Source organism: Homarus americanus, unplaced genomic scaffold (assembly GCF_018991925.1).
Source record: "Homarus americanus isolate GMGI-L3 unplaced genomic scaffold, GMGI_Hamer_2.0 scaffold55, whole genome shotgun sequence".
In the NCBI taxonomy this organism is placed as follows: domain Eukaryota; kingdom Metazoa; phylum Arthropoda; class Malacostraca; order Decapoda; family Nephropidae; genus Homarus; species Homarus americanus.
This window is the reverse complement of record NW_024713894.1, coordinates 180,129-202,500: the sequence shown is the minus strand read 5'-3', so window position 1 is coordinate 202,500 and position 22,372 is coordinate 180,129. Positions and strand designations below refer to the sequence as shown.

Genomic DNA, 22,372 nt, shown 5'->3' with positions numbered 1-22,372 from the left:
TTTGCCTTGAGGTCAGTAGGGATATTCACACACATATGAAGTAACGAACATGAACACACACACGTGGGAGTACACACCTGGAAATACTCACAGACGCATATAAACACAGGTGTAGTTACATATAGGTATACATGCACACACACATATACACCAAGAACGATTAAGTAATGTATTAATATGTACTGTATGTATACTTTGAGTTATCAGATAAACGTCCACACTTTTACTACTTTAAATACTTACATCTCTCTCTCTTGCCTTCCCATACATTAATACTCAACCCCACTCCTACACACACACACACACACACACACACACACACACACACACACACACACACACTTCTACCAGTAAATATTTACACGGGAGAGGAGGTGGTGAGTGGTGATAGGAAAGATGGCTGCTGTAGTCTGGGTGCCTGATACATTAATGCCAACACCTGGTTACTAAAGGCTTCTTATCCCCCCCATTTACGAGGACACCCCCCCACCACACCCTCCCTCCTGATATTTATATGAGGGGGGGCTATGGGGGATGGGGGGTGAGGAGGTGTGAGGAGGTGGGTGACCACACTAACTCCTAGCGACCACACCAACTCCTATCGACCACACCAACTCCTATCGACCACACCAACTCCTATCGACCACACCAACTCCTATCGACCACACCAACTCCTATCGACCACACCAACTCCTATCGACCACACCAACTCCTATCGACCACACCAACTCCTAGCGACCACACCAACTCCTATCGACCACACCAACTCCTAGCGACCACACCACTTCCTAGCGACCAGACCAAGTGGCGTGAGAACCGGTTTATTGTGATAGAATTTACAATCGGCTTTTCATTTCGGTTGATTTAAATTTTATAATAAATATCTCGTGTTTTGTCGAGCTGAAGAGGAATGCAATTTTGGATTCTTGTTACGTGGTAGTTTGGGTGTTTGTGGGGAAGTAAAATTGCTGTATAGAAATTAATATATATGTTGCCATGTTGCCCATTAGTTCAACCTAATGATCATTGTGCTGTTTAAATGATAGTAATTAACGTTTGTATTGGATTATGGGTTGATGCTCATTTAAACACACACACACACACACACACACACACACGTAAAAACATACACACACACACACTAACCCCCTACACACACACACACACATGTATATTACCAAATGCAATGTACACACAACTAACATGCCATTTTTTATGAACGTATAATAAACTTACACGAGGAGAAAGGACAATACACAGGGTAAAGTGTGTACACAGAGAGAGTTAAACCTACACAGGGTACACATGTAATGGAGGGGTGTCGTGTATACAGTGGGGGAGATTGTGTGTGTATAGGGGGTGTAGATGGAGGGGAGAGCCAGGTGTATGTGTTCAAGGGTAGCAATATGTATAGAAGGGAGGGGGTGAGAGGGGGTGAGAGGGTGAGAGTAAAATTAAAGTTTGGTGAGGAGAGTTTGTGATTAAGTGTGAGTGTGTTGGTGTGGTGTGGTGTGTGGTGTGTGTGGTGTGTGGTGTGTGATGTGTGGTGTGGTGTGTGGTGTGTGTGTGGTGTGTGGTGTGTGTGGTGTGTGGTGTGGTGTGTGTGTGTGTGTGTGTGTGTGGTGTGTGGTGTGTGTGGTGTGTGGTGGTGTGTGTGTGGTGTGTGTGTGTGGTGGTGTGTGGTGTGTGTGTGTGGTGTGTGTGGTGTGTGGTGTGTGTGTGTGTGTGTGTGGTGTGTGTGTGTGGTGTGGTGTGTGTGTGTGTGTGTGTGTGTGTGTGTGTGTGTGTGGTGTGGTGTGTGTGTGTGGTGTGTGGTGTGTGTGTGTGGTGTGTGGTGTGTGTGTGTGTGGTGTGGTGTGTGTGGTGTGTGTGTGGTGTGTGTGGTGTGTGGTGTGTGTGTGTGTGTGGTGTGTGTGGTGTGTGTGGTGTGTGGTGTGTGTGTGTGTGTGTGTGGTGTGTGGTGTGTGTGTGTGTGTGGTGTGTGTGTGTGGTGTGTGTGTGTGTGGTGTGTGTGTGTGTGGTGGTGTGTGTGGTGTGTGTGTGTGTGTGTGTGTGTGTGTGTGTGTGTGTGTGTGTGTGTGTGTGTGGTGTGTGTGTGTGTGTGTGTGTGTGGTGTGTGTGTGTGGTGTGTGGTGTGTGTGTGTGTGTGTGTGTGTGTGTGTGTGTGTGTGTGGTGTGTGTGGTGTGTGTGTGTGTGTGTGTGTGTGGTGTGGTGTGTGTGGTGTGTGGTGTGTGGTGTGTGTGGTGTGTGGTGTGGTGTGTGGTGTGTGTGTGGTGTGTGTGGTGTGTGTGTGTGTGGTGTGTGTGTGTGGTGTGGTGTGTGGTGTGTGGTGTGATGATGAGATGATCATCATCCCATAGACTTACCTCCACCTTACCTACCTCCTGAAACCTCCTCCCCTCCCCAAATTACTCATATACAGATTCCATCTCTGGTATTAGGTTAGGTTAGTTAGGTTAGTTAGGGACCCACCTCAAATCTCCTTGCACCTGATGAAGCCATTACAATACTCGCTGCCTCATGAAATCATCCTAATAGCCATGATGATTATACTAATGACAAATTACTGCATCAATAGATTTAATGAAATTCTTAGAGAAGAGACAATAACACTGATAAACCTGTCACCACTTCATCACGTGCATTACTCCTTCCCTCCCTCCCTCCCTCCCTCCCTCCTCCTCCTCCTTCCTCCTTCCCTCCTCTCTCCCTCCGCCATAGTCCTTGTTCCTCCAATACCTCCAATGCTGCTAACACCTGTGTCCAGACCATCAGCTTTATTGGGAAGTACTCTCTCTCTCTCTTTCTCTCTCTCTTTATCTTATTTGTTTATGTCCTTCACCCGTACTCAATTCCTTTGTCCTACTCTCACCCTCTCTCTCCCCTCTATCCTCTCCTTCTCCTCCTCTTCCTCCTTACATTCACTGTTTTCCTCTCTCTCCCTCATTCTTCCTATCACTGTCCCATCCCCCCCTCTCTCTCTCTTATCTCTCTCTCTTATCTCTCTCTCCTTTTCTTCTTTCTCTCTGCTATTCCCCTCTCTCCTCTCTACTCCTTCCTCTCCTTTCTCTTCTCCTCCCCCCTCTCTCTCTCTCTCTCTCTCTCTTCCCTCTCCCTCTCTCCTCTCTCCCCTCAGGCGCTCTCTCACAGTTCGTTTCCTCCCAACAAACTTTTTTTTCATTTTTCACCTCCGCTCTTCAGGTCCTTTTTCAGGTGAGAGAGAAGAAGAAAGAGAGAGAGAGAGTCGAAATGATAGATCCTCCCATTGTAAAACGGAATAGAAAGTCAATCTCTCTCCTCTCTCACAAACACAAACTTTCTCTCTGTTTTCCCCTAATACAATCAGAGTATTCACACCCCTCACCCAACTCCCCTTCAACCCTCCTTCCCCTATTCATCCTCCCCTCCTCGCCCCCCATTTCACCTAACTCCCCCCCCACCCTGCCTTATCCCAACCCCTCTATCTCCTCCAACGTCCTTCCCTTCCTCCCCAAATCCCTCCCAATTCTCTCCCCCAATCTTCACTCTCGTCTCTTCCCAACCCTCCTTCCTTCCTCCCTCAAATTCTCTCCCCAATCCCTTCCTCCCTACCTCCCTTCCTCCCTACTTCTCTCCCCAATCCCTCCCTCCCTGCCTCCCTTCCTCCCTACTTCTCTTCATTACCATTCCTGATTGCTTGGAATTGTTTGCCATTCCTCTTAGAATTACCTCACAAGTTAACATACTCGAGAGGCTAACTCCTGATCGTGTATCAACCCAAGGTGTTATGTTGGGCCTCCTCCTCTCCTCCTCCTCCTCTCTCCTCCTCCTCCTCCTCACTCTCTCCTCCTCTCCCTCCTCCTCCTCCTCCTCCTCCTCCTCCTCCTCCTCCTCTTCCCCTCACCCCTCCTCCTTAGTGGTGAGCTTGGTAGAGTGAAACAGTTAATACACATACATAGAAGAAATGCGAGAGTGCTGTTGGGGCAGGTGAGATTATCGTTGTGTGTGTGTGTGTGTGTGTGTGTGTGTGTGTGTGTGTGTGTGTGTGTGTGCATGTGTGTGTGTGTGTGTGTGTGTATTTCCTATTAAAAACACAATTAATAGATTTTTTTACTATCAAAAACAACAGAAAAAAACGAAAAAAACATACACAAGAAAAGAAGGAAAAACGAGAGAAAGGGAAAAAACAACTACACAAGAAAAGAAGGAAAAACGAGAGAAAGGGAAAAAACAACTACAACAACAACAACAACAACAACAACAACAACAACAACAACAACAACAACAACATTCCCACTTAAATTTCAATGAACTTGAAAGATTGGAGATGCGGACGTGAATGTACAAGAGGTAACAGCCAATCAGCAATCAGTGTTTGGGTTCTGGCTGCTAGCGGACATTATCTCATTATCCAATCAGAGCAACGATTGACTTTACACGGGAATTCGGGGTATTTTTTTCCGATCTCCCTCTCTCTCTCTCTCTCAATTTCTTTCTTTCTTTCTTATCATGGTAAGTTTTTAATACATTGTGTGTGTGTGTGTGTGTGTGTGTGTGTGTGTGTGTGTGTGTGTGTGTGTGTGTGTGTGTGTGTGTGTGTGTGTACATTTTCCCCACGATAATCTAAATATTCCGACAACTATTACTTTTTTCCCACGCTCTTCTAATATTTCCCATGAGTAGCTACTTGTTTCCTCACGAGTCTTTCAACCTTCTCACTGTCTGTCACATTTCACACTCCATAATTTTTTTTCCTCCGCCTTTTCAAACGCCTCATATTCATTTCGCCAATTCAGATTTTTTGCCCTCGCCGTCACCACCACCACCACCACCACCACCACCACATTCTCAGGGAAATTCAGAGTTATGCCAGATATTGCAACCCGTTCTAGCAAATTTTTATTTTTATTTGTATTTTTTTTGTCTCTTACGCTATGACAGATTTTTCTCACGAATAAATTTTTTTTCCACGCTGTGCCAGATTTTCCCACGGATTAATTTTTTTTCCACGCTCTTCCAGATTTTCCCCCATGGATTTGGAAATTAATCCACGTATGGCCTTATTTTCCACCACGTATTTTAATATTTTCCTTACGTGCCATAATAGTTTCTCACGGATTTAATTTTTTCCCACGTTTTATCAAATATTCCCACAGATTTTATTTTTTTCCCACGGTTTACAAAATATTCCCACGCCTTTCCCATTTTTCCCACCAGTTGCTATCCCTCGCCTCTCCGGCCCTAGGTAATTAAGGTCTCACGTCTACCTGGCCTGATTAAGAGCTCGGAGGAAGAGTTTCGCACGATACTTTTTCTTGGTTAAGTTGTACTGAATGTAAGTCGGAAACGAAGCCAGCCACACAGTATATCTTTTTTTGGATTAACAATGATGCTAAGGAATGATGCCAGGAATAGTAACAGGAATGGTGCTAGGAATAATGTCAGGAATGGTACTAGGAATAGTGTCAGGAATGGTGCTAGGAATAGTGTCAGGAATGGTGCTAGGAATAGTGTCAGGAATGGTGCTAGGAATAGTGTCAGGAATGGTGCTAGGAATAGTGTCAGGAATGGTGCCAGGAATGATGCTAGGAATAGTGCCAGGAATAGTGTTAATAATGGTGCCAGCAATGATGATAGGAATATTGCCAGGAATTATGTCAGTTATGGTGCCAGGAATAGTGTCAGGAATAATGCCAGGAATAGTGTCAGGAATGGTGTCCAGGAAAGACCTCAAGTCGACGTTTAAATCTGTATTTGTGGTCTCCTTGCTGGCAGCTTCGGTTAGGTCTAAAGTCCACATAATTAAGATTAGTTTGTCTCATTAAGAATTCAGTACAGGACCGACAGACATACGTACAGACATGGAGACGGGATGAAGAACACACACGCTGAATATAAAATGTTTTCTTGTACAGACACACTGAGTCAAATATTGAATCACATCAAGAAATGGCTATTCGTCTCTCATGCAAAGTCAGTGATTGGCTTATTTACAGACACACACGCCGTCCAATATTGTCCCTACACACAGACAGACATAGACACAATAGTATCCTACAGACAGACAGACACAATACCCTGCACACCAACAGACAGACAGACACAATACTGTCCTACACACAGATACATAAAACTCGGGCGACATAGGGGAAGGCATCGTAAAGGAAGTTGATAAGCTACAGCGAAAAATCCCTCCCAAGACACACACACACACAGAGCTGACAACAGACACTCAAGTTTTATACGGTCCCTCGGTGGATATATTTCACAGCGGATATATTTCACAGCGGATATAATTCACATTGAATATGTCTCACGGCGGATATATTTCACAGCAGACAAACATACAGTACCTCACAACAGACACAACTCTACAAAATTCTTCTCTTTAAAGTCGAAAATTTAGATTAACAAAGATACAACCGGAAGAAAAAAAAACCACACACTTTAATCTACTAATTTATTCCCACAAGACCGTGTTGTTGGATAGAGAGAGATATAAATAAACACACAGCCATACCCAGACAGATATATTCTCCAGTAAACCAATTACTTCCTTGTAGGTCGAAGAATTGTGGCAGAAAAAAAACAACAACAAAAAAATCAGTGAAGGAAGAAATATTACGTGGAAGTTTCAGGGTAAAGAAAAAAAACACAAAAAGAAGCAAAACAGACCGATACGCCATTTAATACATTCTGTTTTACAAATTTGTTTCCTCCAAAGTCGACGATTTAGTGTGAAAAATGGGCAGCAGTGGTAGGCTATATGTACGCTACTCCTCACACAGTTTCTCTTTAAGTTGGAAATTGTGGCTCAAAGTGTCTTATTTGTTTACCTCGCGTGCCCCGTCCTCTGCGTCATTCCCCGCCAAATGCGTCGAGGTGAGTGCAGACGATGGCACTTTTGGCGGGAAATGTCTAGTGTGGGAGGATTGTGGGTCGCAGACAAATGAGCATCTTTAAGGAGGGGGGGGGGGAGAGGGTGAGGATGGAATGGGGGGAGGTAGGGTCGGGGATTGAGGGAGGAGGGATAGGGAAGGATGAATAGGCTGAGGATAGAGGGATCAGTGATGGTGGAGGCCGATAATAAAGGGAGAAGGGATGAAAGAAGGAGGGAAAAAGGGAGGAGGGAAGGATCAAAGAAGGATGAAGGAAGGATACATCTCCACAATACTAATGGCCTCCAAGTCGCCGCCCCAGAGTGTATCACCAAACTTTATCTCACCAGTTCTTGTCCTCGATAAATTGGAAATAAAAAAAAGGACAATCTACTCTTTTTTTTTTTACAGACAGGAAATACAATGTAATATTTTGTTGTGTCTTTCTTGAGTATATATATGAGAGACGGGAGCTGTAGTTACTAAGACCTAGAGGTGGAGATATGGGATTATTATTTTATTATTTTTTTCATATTGTTTCGTCAAAATGATAAAAGGTTTTGATAGGTTAGAGAGAATGTTGTGTTGTGTTTACGTTCTAGGGATGTAGTTTATTTTGTGTTGATAGTGAGAATTGACTGATAGTTACACTTTAAAGGAGGGATACTTTGTCTGTCTGTCTGTCTCTCTGTCTGTCACTCTGTCTCTCCCTTTTGAGGACGCCGGGTTCTTTGTTTAATCTAATCCGCCAGAACACGGGGCTTTATCTCTCCATCTATCTCTCAAAGGACTCGTAGTTATGTGTCGTATTTGTCACAGAGAGAGAGAGAGACAGAACCCGGTGGTATTATGTCTCCTTCTCTGTCTCTCTGAAAGCAGGGGATTATCGTGCTATATGTCTCTTGGAAGGTTCGGGGTTATCTCTCTTTCTCTCTGTCTCTCAGAAGGCGCGGGACCATTTCTCTCTCACTTTATCCCTGTGAAAGCACTGTTTTATCCCTCTCTTTCTCTCAGAGGGTATGGAATTATCTCTATGTCTCTCAGAAGGTGCAGGGGTGTCTCTATGTCTCTCAGAAGGTGCGGGGGTGTCTCTATGTGTCTCAGAAGGCGCGGAATTATCTCGTTATGTCTCTCAGAAGGCGCGGTGGTCTCTCTTTGTTTACCCTCTAAGACTGGAAGACTGTGTTTTGTTTGGGGTCTCAGAGGGCGCTGGAGTACACTTTTGTTGATGTTGTGAGAGAGCGCGAGGTAATGTGCTTTGCTTCACGTCCCAGGAGCAATAACAATGGGAAGATTTTAATACAAGTTCTTCACTGTGTAAGAACTAATTTATATGCCATGAAAAAAAAAATATATATATAAACAGAGTGAATGTGAGATAGATAGATAGATAGATAGATAGATAGATAGAGAGAGAGAGAGAGAGAGAGAGAGAGAGAGAGAGAGAGAGAGAGAGCATGTACACATACATACGGACACCCAGATGCGTATCATCATCATCATCATCATCATCATCATCATCATCATCATCATCATCATCATCATCATCATCATCATCATCATCATCATCATCATCATCATCATCATTATTATTATTATTACAATCAGTCATCACCAGAAAAATGAAAAAAAAATAAATAAAAAATTCACCCCTCAAAAAATATGTGAATTCTCTGACCTAGACCAAATTAAGGTCTTCAGATGAACGCAGTCGAGCGAGCCACTCAGCCATTCACCAAAATAATTACCATGAAATTACCGCTCCATTGAGAGTCTCCCAGAGGGTACACAGTCGACCCCTGAGTCCAACATGCCCGGCTGACTATAGTGTGATCCACAATTGATCTGTTCCTCCCCCCCCCCCTTAATAGAGAGAGATAAATTGATCCAGGGTGCTAGGGTGTTGGGGTTGATCCAGGGTGTTGGGGTTGATCCAGGGTGGTGAAGTGTCGCCCTTATTTTTCTGCTAGTCTTGTTTTATTGTTTCTTCTTCTTCTTCTTCTTCTTCCTCTTCTTCTTCTTCCATCTGAGAATTTTCTTCCCTTCTTGCTTCTCCTCTGTGTCTTCTTCCTCCCCTCTTTCACTTCCCTCTCTTCCTCCCTTCCCTCTTTTACATCCTCCCTCTCCCCTTCCCCTCTTCCTCTCACTCTTTCTTTCCTCCCTTCTCTTACTTTCTCCCTTCCTCCACCACTACTCCTCTCCCTCTCTCTTTCTATCTCTCTCTATCTCTTCACTCCTCCCTCTCTCTTCCTCTCCTTCCCCCTCACTGCCACTCCCTTTCCTCCCACCTACCTCCCCTTCACCACCACTCCATTTCCTCCCCTCTCCCCTTCCTCCTCTCCCTACCATCCAGCCCAGGTGCATCAAATGAGGGTAGCTTACTGATGTCTCCCTATTAATTCCCGCGTTATTGGTCCAATACTTCCGCTTCATTAGCATACGGTAGTCAGGAGAACCTTTGTGGGGGGATGGGGGGGGGAATTACCTGGACCCGGCATGATTACCTGTCTAATATTGGTTCCGTGTGTGTGTGTGTGTGTGTGTGTGTGTGTGTGTGTGTGTGTGTGTGTGTGTATGAAGGATCATGCCCTGATATATATTCATACTCCACCTCTCCCTCTCTCCCTGTCCTTCTCCTCCTCCCTCTCCCTCTCCCTTTCCCTCTCCCCCTCTCCCTTTCCCTCTCCCTCACCTCTCCCTCTGCTACCCCTGTTCATACCTTTGTTATCTCACTCACGGAAACATTAGAATTTTGGAGGGAAAAAAGAAACTAGAATTTTTAGGAGGGATTTCCTTTAGCTGGGACGCTTTTGTTGTTGAATTTAGTACATGTTACATATTGTATATCTCTATAACGTAACCCGTATGAGATATTACTGTTATATTAAATACGCGTTACATATTATAAATTCTGTATAGCGTAACCCGTATGAAATGCCGCTGTTGTTATATTAAAGACGTATTGCATATTGTATTTCTACGTATTGTAACCCATATGCCATGTTTTTGTTATATTAAAAACGGTTTGCATATTGTATAACCTGTGTATTGTAACTCGGATTGTGTATGGTGTGTGTGTGTGTGTGTGTTCGTATATTGCATTTTAGCGGCAACTGTATCGTATAGTGTATGAACAACGACAACAGCAACAACAACAGATAACAACAACAACAACAACAACAACAACAACAACAGATAACAACAACAACAACAAAAACAACAACAACGACAACAGCAACAACAATAATTATACATTTTTACGTATATTATCATCATTAACATCTACGATATTTCTACAACCAAATTGAGTTGAATTCATGTTGTTTTTGTTGTTGTTGTTGTTGTTGTTGTTGTTGACCCTTGACATTCAGGTGTGATGTTGACATTTAACCTTTGAGACTCGACCCTGGTGTTGTGTTGTGATGATTCACTTTGTTGGGAAGTTTCTTTATCATGTTTGTTTACTTTTTGTTATTCCCCCGTTAACGAGGAAACGTTCACTCTGACGGGGTTAAGAGTTATTATTATTATTGTTGTAATTATTATTTTCGTTGTTATTGTTGTTGTTGTTGTTGTTATTGTTGTTGTTATTGGGGGTGGTGGTGGTGGCTGTGTTGTAGTTTTCGTTGCTGTTGTTGTTGTTATAGTTATTATTTAGTTGTTAATGCTAAAGTAGTTGTAATAGTAGTTTCATCATTTTGCCATTTACACCGTCGAGTTATTCACTACTCATAAAATACACACCCAATCGAATGCATGTTTTAACACGTACAGTCAGCTGCGGCGCTTAACAACAACAACAAAAACACCAAATTAAACAGAATTAATTTTTTTGAACAATTAAATACGGGTTGAAATATGACGAGCGGCAGTGCCAATTTGTCATTATGGTGTAGAAAATATGAATGTCGTATGCAAATGAGTCGAATACCAATAGCTTTCAATTAGAGGTAAAATCAAATACCTGTTTCCTGTAAAGCTGATTGGACGAGGGTGGTGACCATGGCTGTTTGTGTTATTTGTTGACATGATGCTCACAGGTAATTGGTAAATGCTGTCAGTATGCGTACCTGGGATTAGTAAACATATCAATTGCAAACAACAACTTGACAAGGTGTGTGTGTGTGTGTGTGTGTGTGTGTGTGTGTGTGTGTGTGTGTGTGTGTGTCTTTTTAAGCCTGATTGAAGTGGAGTTTAAGCTTAATAATTTACATCAGACGTACGTAAAATAAGTGTGTGACATGGATTATAAACAAGCTGTATTTTTATGATAATTTTTTGCTGTAGTTGTGTATGTTATTATAAAGGTAAATGTTATGATTTGGTAGTGATGGAAATTGTTTATAAAAGACTGAGAACCTTTGTGGGGCTCCTGAGGGTGTAGAGGGGAGGTGTTATCACGCCCTGGGGAGTCTGGGAACTTCAGTAGTATTTTAATTTTTCACGGTGGGGGAGGAAGGGGAGGTCCTCAAACAGAAGAGACAATGAGTAAACTTAGATGTTGTATTACAGAGGGTGACGACTACTGCCCCACCCCTCCTCCTCTGTCCTGGTGGTTAACGGTGACGACTACTGCCCCACCCCTCCTCCTCTGTCCTGGTGGTTAAGGGTGACGACTACTGCCCCACCCCTCCTCCTCTGTCCTGGTGGTTAACTGTGTCAATAAACGTGTATGTCTGTTTGTCTTTCCTTCTCTAATTTGTTTTCTCTTTCTTTTCTTCCTACAGAGTGATGAAGCGTGACCTGGGGTTCACCCTAGAGTGATTTAACGTGACCTGCCTACCAACCCTCACCTTAGAGTGATGCAGCCTGACCCCGCCCTACCCACCCATTGGGCGGTTGTAGTTTGCTGACCTCACGCTGGCCACACCCACTACCAACAAGACGCCGCCCACACTTCTCCCACTCCGCCCACTCCGCTCACAGCAGGCCATGGACGAGGGTGACGAGGAGACGGGAGGCACGGACGCCCGACCACGGACGATGGGCGGCGACGTGGAGTGCGGGCGGGGCGGAGTGGGTGGCGGAGGTGGAGGAGGAGGAGGCCTCTTGGCCCCACAGCCTCCTCCACAACCCCTCCGCTCCAACCTCCTTGCCCTCTCCACCGCCGATGCAGCGAACAAGGAAGCCAAGAACAAGAACGTTAAGGTAGGTTCTGAAGAACAGTTCTCTTGAGGTTAATATTAATGTTATTTAGGATCACAAGAACAAGAACATTAAGGTGAGCGCCGAAGAACAGTTATTGTTGGTTGTGGTCCCGTGGTTTGGTTGTTTAGGGAACGACAAGATTATGAACACTAATTTAGTTATGGAAGAACATTCTGAACATTGATAAATCTGTCAGAACATTTATCCAAGGTTGTTATAAAGGCGTGCTTAGGCGTCACAGGAGCGAGAACATCTAGAACGATAACGAGGAACAGTTTTTCAGGGTTCCTCACAATAACAGGAGAGGGTAGAACAACACTAGGGATTGTTATTCTCCATGGCAATACACGATTTGTTAACTATGCAACATACATACATACATACATACATACGTGACGCAGAACAGCACTCACCCACACAATGAACCAAACAGCACCGGCCAAATGTCAGGAGTTGAAAAATTTGCATTATTCGTCAGGCGAAAAATAAAGAGAGAGAGAGAGAGAGAGAGAGAGAGAGAGAGAGAGAGAGAGAGAGAGAGAGAGAGAGAGAGAGAGAGATTAATTGACGTCACCTGATTAATGACGTCACCTGCTGAATGTCATCACCTGCTTAATGACGTCACCTGCTTGAAGACGTCACCTGCAATATAGTTCGTTTAGATGTGATTTTGATTTGTCTGCCAAAATGACTGTAAACATGTTTGTAATGTAAGTTGTAAGAGTTAAATGACGTTATTAATTTAGTGTTCTATATATCATGTGTTATAGAATAGTAATAGATGAAACTAAAAGATTATGTTTGTGAGTTACTGTAGGGCAGGTGTAGCGGACCAGCAGGGAGGTAGGACAGGTAGGTAGGAAGGTAGATAGGTAGGACAGGTAAGGTAGGTAGGTAGGACAGGTAAGGTAGGACAGGTAAGTAGGTAGGACAGGTAAGGTAGGTAGGTAGGACAGGTAAGGTGAGAATGAACCTCTGACCTTCACTAATACAACTGTTGGAAGAGCACAAATTAGGTCTTATATCACCCAACGTCAACATCATCCCCGGTAAATGATTTTTTTAAAGGCCATGTCTTAACCCCAGGAGCTGGAGCCGAAACCCGGAACCGGACTCGGAATCGAACTCAAATTTACACTTTTCCTTAATATTTGTTTATGGATATTATAAGCCCAGGGTATAAACAATGACTAATATGAAGTTCGTGTGTAGGCCCTAGAAGAGAGAGAGAGAGAGAGAGAGAGAGAGAGAGAGAGAGAGAGAGAGAGAGAGAGAGAGAGAGAGAGAGTAAAACAAAACGAAGCTCAACTCGCGTCATGTTCCAGGATTACACCTTAACTGAGTCTAATGTTTACGCATCTAGTCTAATGTGAATGGATGGGAGGCTCGAACCCAGAGACATTTTCACCTCTAGTACCGGTGGTATTAAGAGCGTGTTCTGCCTATGTACTGTACTGGGTGTCACTGGGACCCTGTAAACAAAGACGGGAGGATTTATCGTCTGTATGGGTACGGTCGTAGATGGTGTGAGAGTCGCTTGCTGTAGAGAAAGGCATTATTATTGATATCCTTCTTAATAATCAAGTAATATTCGCGTAAAAGCATCATATCTCATAAAAAAAAAACGTTATTAATGATTGGCAACAAGTACATCGTCATAGAAAACGTATTAGACGATCTTGGAGGGGTAACTCGTATATATCAATGATGCCTGTATAAATGTCGCACCTCCAGCCGGGTCGCATGGTCCCCGAGGGAGCCCCGAGCTCTTTGCTTGATCACGGTGAAAGGATCTGAACTGCAGCCACGAGGACATAGATCGCGTTCAAGGCTCCCACTGCCACCAGGTATTGCCCTTGGAGGTGATGGGCAAGGAAAGGGAAAGAGACGGGACATCGAAGGAAGATTAGAGATAGAGAAGGAATAATATGAGACAAGTGATGGAGAAGTTTGGAGGGATAAAGAGGGGATATGAAGATGGAACGATAGGAGTGAGGACGGAAACGGTGAGGGGGATACTACAGGAAACGGTGAAGTTAATGCGGTGGAAGCGGAAAATAGAGTGGAGATGGAGAAAGCGAAAGTGTAATAGAATGATAAGGAGAGAAAGAGAGAGACAAGGACACACACACACACACACACACACACACACACACACACTAAATTTATGGTGAATAAGTCTTTTGTTTTGACGTCTACCCTGTTTGTTGCTCCTCTCTTCCCTTCCTATCTTTCTACCTCTCTCGCCCTCTCACCCTCTCACATCCCTCTCTTTCTCCCTCTCTCACCCTCTCACATCCCGCCTACGTTATTTACTACACGGAAGCTCCTAATCAAAGTCAGGGGGAAGGTGATCCTGCCATATTTCTCCCACACCACACCGTCAGGGGGCGCGTTTCAGGGGGTCGTGTGTCAGAGAGCCGTATTTCAGGGGGTCGTGTGTTAAGGGGTGTGTGTCAGGAGGCGTGTTTCAGTGGGGCGTATGTCATGGGCATGTTTTAGGGGCGTGTGTCGGGGGGGGGAGTGTCAGGGAGTGTGTCGGGGGGGTGTCAGGGGCTGTGTTTCAGGGGGTGTCAGGGGCTGTGTGTCAGGGGCTGTGTTTCAGGGGGTGTGTGTCAGGGGGCTGTGTGTCAGGGGATATGTAAGAGTGTGATGATAGTGATGATGATGACGATTATGATGGCGATAATGATGATGATGATAATAATGATGATAATGAAGAGACTAAAATGACCAATATCACTAATACACAAAAGAAAAAAATCAGGTAACCAAGACTCACAAATCCCAAAAATCCTTTTAAAAACATCCGAAAATATTACAACCCAAAATACGAAAATACACAAAAAAAGAAAAAAAGTTCAATAAAATCGTAAAGAAAAGTCCAACACAATCGTAAAAAAGTCCAACAAAATCGTAAAAAAAGTCCAACAAAATCGTAAAAAAAAAACTCCAAAGAGATGAGAAAAATCGTACTGAAAAGAAAGTCTTGAGTAGAGTGACAGAGGGTGACGGGGAGGATCATTAGGACAAAGGTTGTAGGACAGAGGAGGGGGGAGGGGGGTAGGGGACGAGAGGAGAGGGGGAGGGGAGGGGAAGGGTGGGGGTAGGAGAGGGGAGGGGATAGGAGAGGAGGGAGGAGGTCTATTAGGTGGGGGATAATGAATCAACCCCGACGACGCCCCCCCAATGACGCCCCCTCCTCCATTCCTCCCTACACACCACAGCCCCTATTCAATTACAACCTGTAGTAATGGAGTCTATTCACCTCTTAATGCCGATCGATCTAACCCCTATTCTCACCCGCACACCCCCCACATCCACTACCTCCACTTCCCCACACCATACCCCATTCCTCCCCAACCAACCCCACTTTCCCCTTCCTCATCTATCCCTTGCATCGCCTTTCCTCTTATAGACGCATATATAAATATAGTCAGTGGTATTCCTATCATGTCTATCCATTCCAATTGCCTTTCTCTCTCTCTCTTCTCTCTCTCTCTCTCTGTCTCTCATCACCTTAACGACACAGAGATATAAATAACTACGTTTTGCGACTCGTCCAAAATAAATATGTGGTCCCTTGATCAGATACACAAGGGGGAATGCAAATTACATCAACAATCTACCTTACCGAGACTCACCAATCAACGTCGTCCTCTGATACTGTGGATTAGTTAATAAATAATCTGATTGGCGGCCTGTGATTGGAGGAAAACCAACTATTTTCAACTTTTTTTTTCAAAGGGATTGGGTGGAGAGTTGATACCAGCTCGCGTGTCACTCAGGAACTTTTTTTTTTGCCAGACAAATTGATGATAGGTTTAGGAGGAAGAGGGAAGGGAGGGTGAGAGAAGAAGAGAGAAGAAGGGAGAGTGAGAGAGAAGAGGGAAGGGAGGAAAGTGTAGTTGAGAGACTTTGGAAAATGAGAGACAGAAGGGGAGGAAGGGAGGAGGGAGGGAAGTAGGAGAGGAGGAAGAGGGAGGTTAAAAGTTTATTTCTATATATGTCACACACACAGACACACACACACACACACACACACACACACACACACACACACACACACACACACACACACACACACACACACACAGACCGTCATTCACTTAGCATAGAGTGAGGTAAAAGCCCTCCAGCCAAGCGACCGACACTCCCACACACACCATAACACACAACAATCAACTTAAGAGGTACTTGAATGCGCTAAACGGCCCAATTCGCTGAGTCTCGCCCTGAGTCTATAAGAAAAGGAGGTAGGCAATAAACTCCTTCGTCTTGTGATGAATAGAGAGCGTCTTGAACGGACCCCACCAGCAAACTAGATGGTGGGATGGGTGGGGATGGGTGGGGATGGGTGGGTGGATGGGTGGGGATAGGTGTGGGTCGTTGGGGATGGATGGGAGAGGGTGGGGGATGGCTGGGGACGAGTAAAGACGAGGATCTGAGGGTAGGATCAGTTGGAGGATTCCTTGTGATCATCCCTGAGAGCCCCCAGAGGATCCCACAAGCAGGCAGGAGGAGGAGGAGGAAGAAGGGGCAGGGGAGGAGGAGGTAGGAGGGAGAATCTGTGGATCAACTCCTCTTTTACTATTGGTGGACAGATCGTAGTCAACAGCCTCGTTCTTAGAGTGTGAAAGAGATAGTTATTGCTCTCTCTCTCTCTCTCTCTCTCTCTCTCTCTCTCTCTCTCTCTCTCTCTCTCTCTCTCTCTCTCTCCTACCTTCCTCGAGTGTTTATTAATTATTCTTCCCGTCTTTCACACCCTGTTTACTCACTCTTACTCTCTTCCTTTTATCCTCAGTGTTTATTCTTCACATTCTTTCCTCTGTCAATATTCGTACTGTTTATTCTGTTCTTGTTTTAATTATTTCCTTTTCACTCGGATTTAGGTGAGAGGTTATTAAGGTTTTAGAGAGGGAATATTTTACTGTTGGTGGTGATAAGAGACAGGCAGACAGACAGACAGATAGACAGACACACAGACAGACAGACAGACAATACAAACGGAGAGATAAAGAGACAGATAAACAGACAGACAGATAGACAGACACACAGACAGACAGACAAAGAGGGAGTTAAAGTGAAGTAAATGGATACACACACACACACACAGACACACACACACACAGACACACACACACACAGACACACACACACACACACACACACACACACACACACACACACACACACACACACACACACACACACACACACACACACACACACACACAGTAAATCGTTCATCAACAACCCGTATCCAACATGTAAATCGTTCTTCCAATTCTCTCCTCTGCACCACTGCCATCTTGATTCATCCTCGGCCAAGATGGATGGAAGTCTAACAAACTTCTCCAATTGTGATGAGTGTGTTGGTGATGATGGTGGTGATTTATGGTGGTGATTGTGGGTGTTGGAGGGTGTAGTTATGGAGGGACTAGTAATGGTGGTGGTGATTGTGGTAGTGGTGGTGGTGATGATGGAGAGGGTGAAGGTGAATGGTTGTTAATCTCACTATACCAGAGAGAGAGAGAGAGAGAGAGAGAGAGAGAGAGAGAGAGAGAGAGAGAGAGAGAGAGAGAGAGAGAGAGAGAGAGAGAGAGAGAGAGAGAGAGAGAGAGAGGACCACTAGTATCATCCCTCCTTTAAGGTGTTCCCCTCTGGGTCTGTTGACTTGGTGAGCGGGTAGGTGGGTCATGTCTCTCTGTACCGGTTAAGTGTGCATACCGGTACAGGGTGCATACCGGTACAGGGTGCATACCGGTACAGGGTGCATACCGGTACATGGTTCATACCGGTACATGGTTCATACCGGTACAGGGTGCATACCGGTACAGGGTGCATACCGGTACATGGTTCATACCGGTACAGGGTGCATACCGGTACAGGGTATATGGTACAGAGGTGCAACCGGTACAGGGTGCATACCGGTGCATACATTTTGAGTCAGCTGCTGGGAACTGAGATATTCTATGTATGTAATGTACTGAGCTTATTATTCATGGGGCTGTACCATTAAGTGAGGGAGAATGGTATAGGAGGAGGAGGAGGAGGAGGAAGGAAGGAAGAGGAGGAGGAGGAAGGAAGGAAGAGGAGGAGGAGGAGGAAGGAGGAAGAGGAGGAGGAGGAGAGAGGTGGAGGAGGGACGAGGTGGAAGGAAGGAAGAAGAAGGCGGGAAGAGGAGGAAGGAAGGAAGAGGGAGGAGGAGGAAGAGGAGGAAGGAAGGAAGAAGAGGAGGAGGAGGAAGAAGGTGGAAGGAAGGAAGAGAAGGAGGAAGAGGAAAGGAGGAAGGAAGAGAGGAGGAGGGGAGGAGGAGGAAGGAAGGAAGGAGAGGAGGAGAAGAAGGGAAGGAAGGAAGAAGGGAGGGGAAGAGGAGGAAGGAAGGAAGAGGAGGAGGGGGAAGAGGAGGAGGAGGAGGGGAGGAAGACTGAGGAGGAGAAAGAGGAAGAAGAAAGGATAAGGAGGAGGAGGAGAAGAAGAAAGTGGAGGAGGAGGAGGAAGAGAAGAAGAATGAGGAGGAGAAAGAGGAGGAGAATAAGAAGAAAGAGGAGAAGAAAAAGAAGAAAGGGAAGGAGACGAGAAAGAAGAAGAAGAAAGAGAAGGAGGAGGTGGAGGAGACGAAGAAGAAAGAGGAAGAGAGGAAGAGGAAGAAAGAGGAGAAAGGCTTTAACTCTTTGATTGTTGTCATTTTCCATCATGACTCTCACCTGATCATTTAAAACTGACAAGTCCACATTCCTAATTAGGTAGACCCTTTCTCCTCATTAAACTCAAGTCCCTTAATGAGTGTACCCCTTAAGTGTCTCCCTTGAGTGTATCCCGTGAGTGTATTCCTCGAGTGTATCCGTTAAGTGCATCCCGTTCGTGTCCTTTGGGGGGGGGGGGGGGGGCTGGTTAACCTTTGACATTTGACCTCACGTGGGAAGGATTATGAGTCACCTGTTTATCCTTGACCCGGTGAGCCTTATAAGTCTCATGGTGAGTATTAATGTGAGTCTATGAGTCTCTTCTAACACTGAGTCAAAAGTTTTAATAAAGTCTCTCTTCCCCTCTCGAACCCCAACCAACTGACACACACACACACACACACACACACACACACACACACACACACACACACACACACACACACACACACTTCTAGTCCACTGAGAGACTAAACCGAGGCTTCACTGTTCACCCAAACAGCTCGTGAAATTTTTCAGATATTGTTTTGAGCGAAGAATTTTTATTTTTTTTATTTTTTTTTAGTTCATCAGAATCTGTGTTGTGGAGTGAAAATGGTAAATTAAGTTTCATATAGTTACTTACTCTGTATGTTAGGGACACGGCCTATACCAGGAGATTTAAGATATATTAATAAAAAAAAAATGTTGAATAGTTATGGAAAGTCTAGGTTCACTTTATCAACATTCTGCGGTGGATTTCGTCTGAAGTAAAACACATTGCGGGAACAACAAAGCAATCTGGAATGTAAAACGATGATTAAAGAAACATTTCGCTCAAAATCTAAAACTTAACTCGAGAAGTTCTGAAATTTTAATGATTTTTCTTCTTTTGAGACGTGAGATTCGGCTTATCGGGGTTACTGTATGTGGTATATCAGGTAAGAATGTGTTAGATAAATATGATAACCCCGTTAGAATGTATTATGTACGTAGGATAAGCCCGAGAAATGGACTCATATGACACAAGGACTCACAACAAGACCTGGGAATTCGGTCTATTTTTGTGATGCTGGTTTCACTTTATCAGAATTTGGGGGTACATTGTGTGTGGAGTCAGATGGCTGCCTCAGGGTGACCAGGATAACAATACAGACACACACACACACACACACACACACACACACACACAGCAACACTCCAACTTATACAAATATTCACCACAGTCCCCAGAAATCCCAAGTTATTTTTCAAGACACAGGATTGCGTTATCAGAAGTTTGTTGACGTTATTGTGAACTGATATTTGGGGTGGTGGCTGACTTTCTATTGTTTCAAGTTGGGTTTGAGTCTGTCCAAATGTCCGTCTTTGGTGACTAGGGTGATGCTGTTTATTCGCGTTTGAGGAATTTTTTGGCGTCTTGTCAGGAGTTCGTAGATGTAAAGGTGATAATTTGGAAGGTGTGTGTGTGTGTGTGTGTGTGTGTGTGTGTGTGTGTGTGTCCTTCACCCTCATCACAGCTTGCAACATCAGCAACAAACAGTACCATTGAAAGCATAAACTATCTCACATGTGCAAAATGGTCCACTATACCCCCCCCCTTTCTCCCAAGACAGTCATTGCAATCTCAGGAAGCTAAAAGGGGCTCTTGATGAGGTGGTCTCGCCTCTTACCTGCACCACAACACCTTCATCCACTCCTTCAGGTTTTTACTACATGTTTACCTGCGAATTCCCCCCAAAATATCTGAGAGTGGTTTGTGATCTTCGACGTCTTGTGGCTCAAACACATACACCCACACACCACAACACCTGAGGGACAAGTTACCTGTACCCTCTGAATGACGTTATCAGGACCAATCTTCAGACAGGTGGATTATGACAGACGTACACCTGTATTATAACCCACCCCCTCATAACCTAACCTAACCTAACCTAACCTAACCTAACCCACCCCCTCATAACCTAACCTAATCAACCCAAACCTAACCTAACAAAGAATAATATAACCTAACCTAACCTATCCTACACTACACTACACTACACTACACTACACTATAACGAGAGTAGAAATGACCCCCACTACAATAGTTTCAATCTTGGCTTGACAATGCGAAGGAGGAGGAAGAGGAAGAGGAGGAGCGGGAGGAGGAAGAGGGAGAGGAGGAGGACAGGTTAAGTGACTCTTTCCACAATACTTTCTCTCCCTACTCCTTACCCTAGGAATGAGAGAGAGAGAGAGAGAGAGAGAGAGAGAGAGAGAGAGAGAGAGAGAGAGAGAGAGAGAGAGAGAGGCTATCAAGTCTTGCTCTTTCTCCCTACACTGTATTTCCTCTCTCTGTTTTTCCTTCTCTCTCTCCCTCTCCCTCCCCTCCTTCCCTCTCCCAATTCCTCCTGTCCCAGTATATAAATCACTACCTTCCCTTTCTCCATTCCCTCCTTTTACCTTCTCTCTTCCTCCTACCTCCCTTCCCTTCCACCTTCCATGCCTTCCCTCCCTCCCTCCCTCATTCTTTCCCTCACTCCACCCTACCTTCCTTCCCTCCCTCCCTTTTACCTTCATTTTCTTTATCCTACCTTCTCTTCTTCCCTCCCTCCTTCTCTCTACCTTCTCTCCTTCCCTCCCTCCTTCTCTCTACCTTCCTTCTTTCCCTCTCTCCTTCTCTCCCTCCCCCCCTCACCCTGGTAAAGCACATCAGCCTAAAACACAGCAGCATGTCAGGTGATCTTAATTAATCGTCATTAGAGTCAACAATTAATTACCTGCGAGAGCTGTGGGCCAATACCGAACCACAGTGTGCTTGTTTGATCCTTCCTGCTTGCTCATTGGCCAGAGGGGAAGTCAGCCAATCGGGAGGGAGAGTGTGCTTGTTTGATCCTCCTCCTTCTCCTATTGGCTGTCTCTCTCTCTCAATTTAGGCCTCGTTTGTGTGTGTGTGTGTGTGTGTGTGTGTGTGTGTGTGTTTGTTAATTTTCAATAAAAGCTAAAAACTTCTATTAGTAAATATATATTCTCATTACCACCTTAATTATTAACTCTTAGATCAACTTTACTGATAACTCTTAACAACAACCATCCCCAGCTTGACCCCCCAGGCTAACTAGCTATCAACAAGTCAACCAGTTTGTTTACATACATGAGGGAGACCACGTCTAATATACTGAATAAACAAAACAACACGCCTCTGGCAACCTAGAGCAGTGAGGGAGATGCCGGGGGGAATTCTCGACTCTAAAGACCTAGTACACAGGGGAGATTATTCAATGCGCCTCAATACGTTAGAGGATATTTTTTTTCCTAGTTTAAATCTTTGTATATAAAGGTGATTTTAGACTACAGGATGGATTACAGGGGACTGAAGCCATTAAGCCTGATATATAGGGAGGCTTTCTCAATACAGAAGACAGAGGTTAGGTTAGGTTAGGTTAGGTTAGGTTAAGTTAGGACTCGGGGCAGGATTTTGTGAGTTAATTGTGTGTTAATTCGTTCTCTTAACTGGTGCTAAGTGAATGTAATTTGTGAGGGTAGAGAGACTAAGAGTAATTTCACCCTCGTACATATGAAAATAAGAGGAAAAATGAATCCACGATCATTTGAGAATCCATCTTGGGTGAGTTAGTTGTATGAGTCAACACATTTTAAGACACGAGAAAAATTCTACCTCCAAACCTTGGAGAATCTTTGGAGACGAATTTAAT

General features: G+C 44.6%; 1 protein-coding gene across 1 annotated transcript in view; it reads left to right on the top strand.

Moving 5' to 3' along the window:
* Nucleotides 1-11,587: 11,587 nt before the first annotated feature.
* LOC121874988 (transient receptor potential-gamma protein-like) overlaps nucleotides 11,588-22,372 on the top strand; it is a 135,516-nt gene continuing 124,731 nt past the window's right edge. The window contains 1 exon segment of the mRNA XM_042379342.1: nucleotides 11,588-12,006. Within this exon segment, the coding sequence (XP_042235276.1) occupies nucleotides 11,791-12,006 (216 nt within the window). The 5' untranslated portion in view covers nucleotides 11,588-11,790.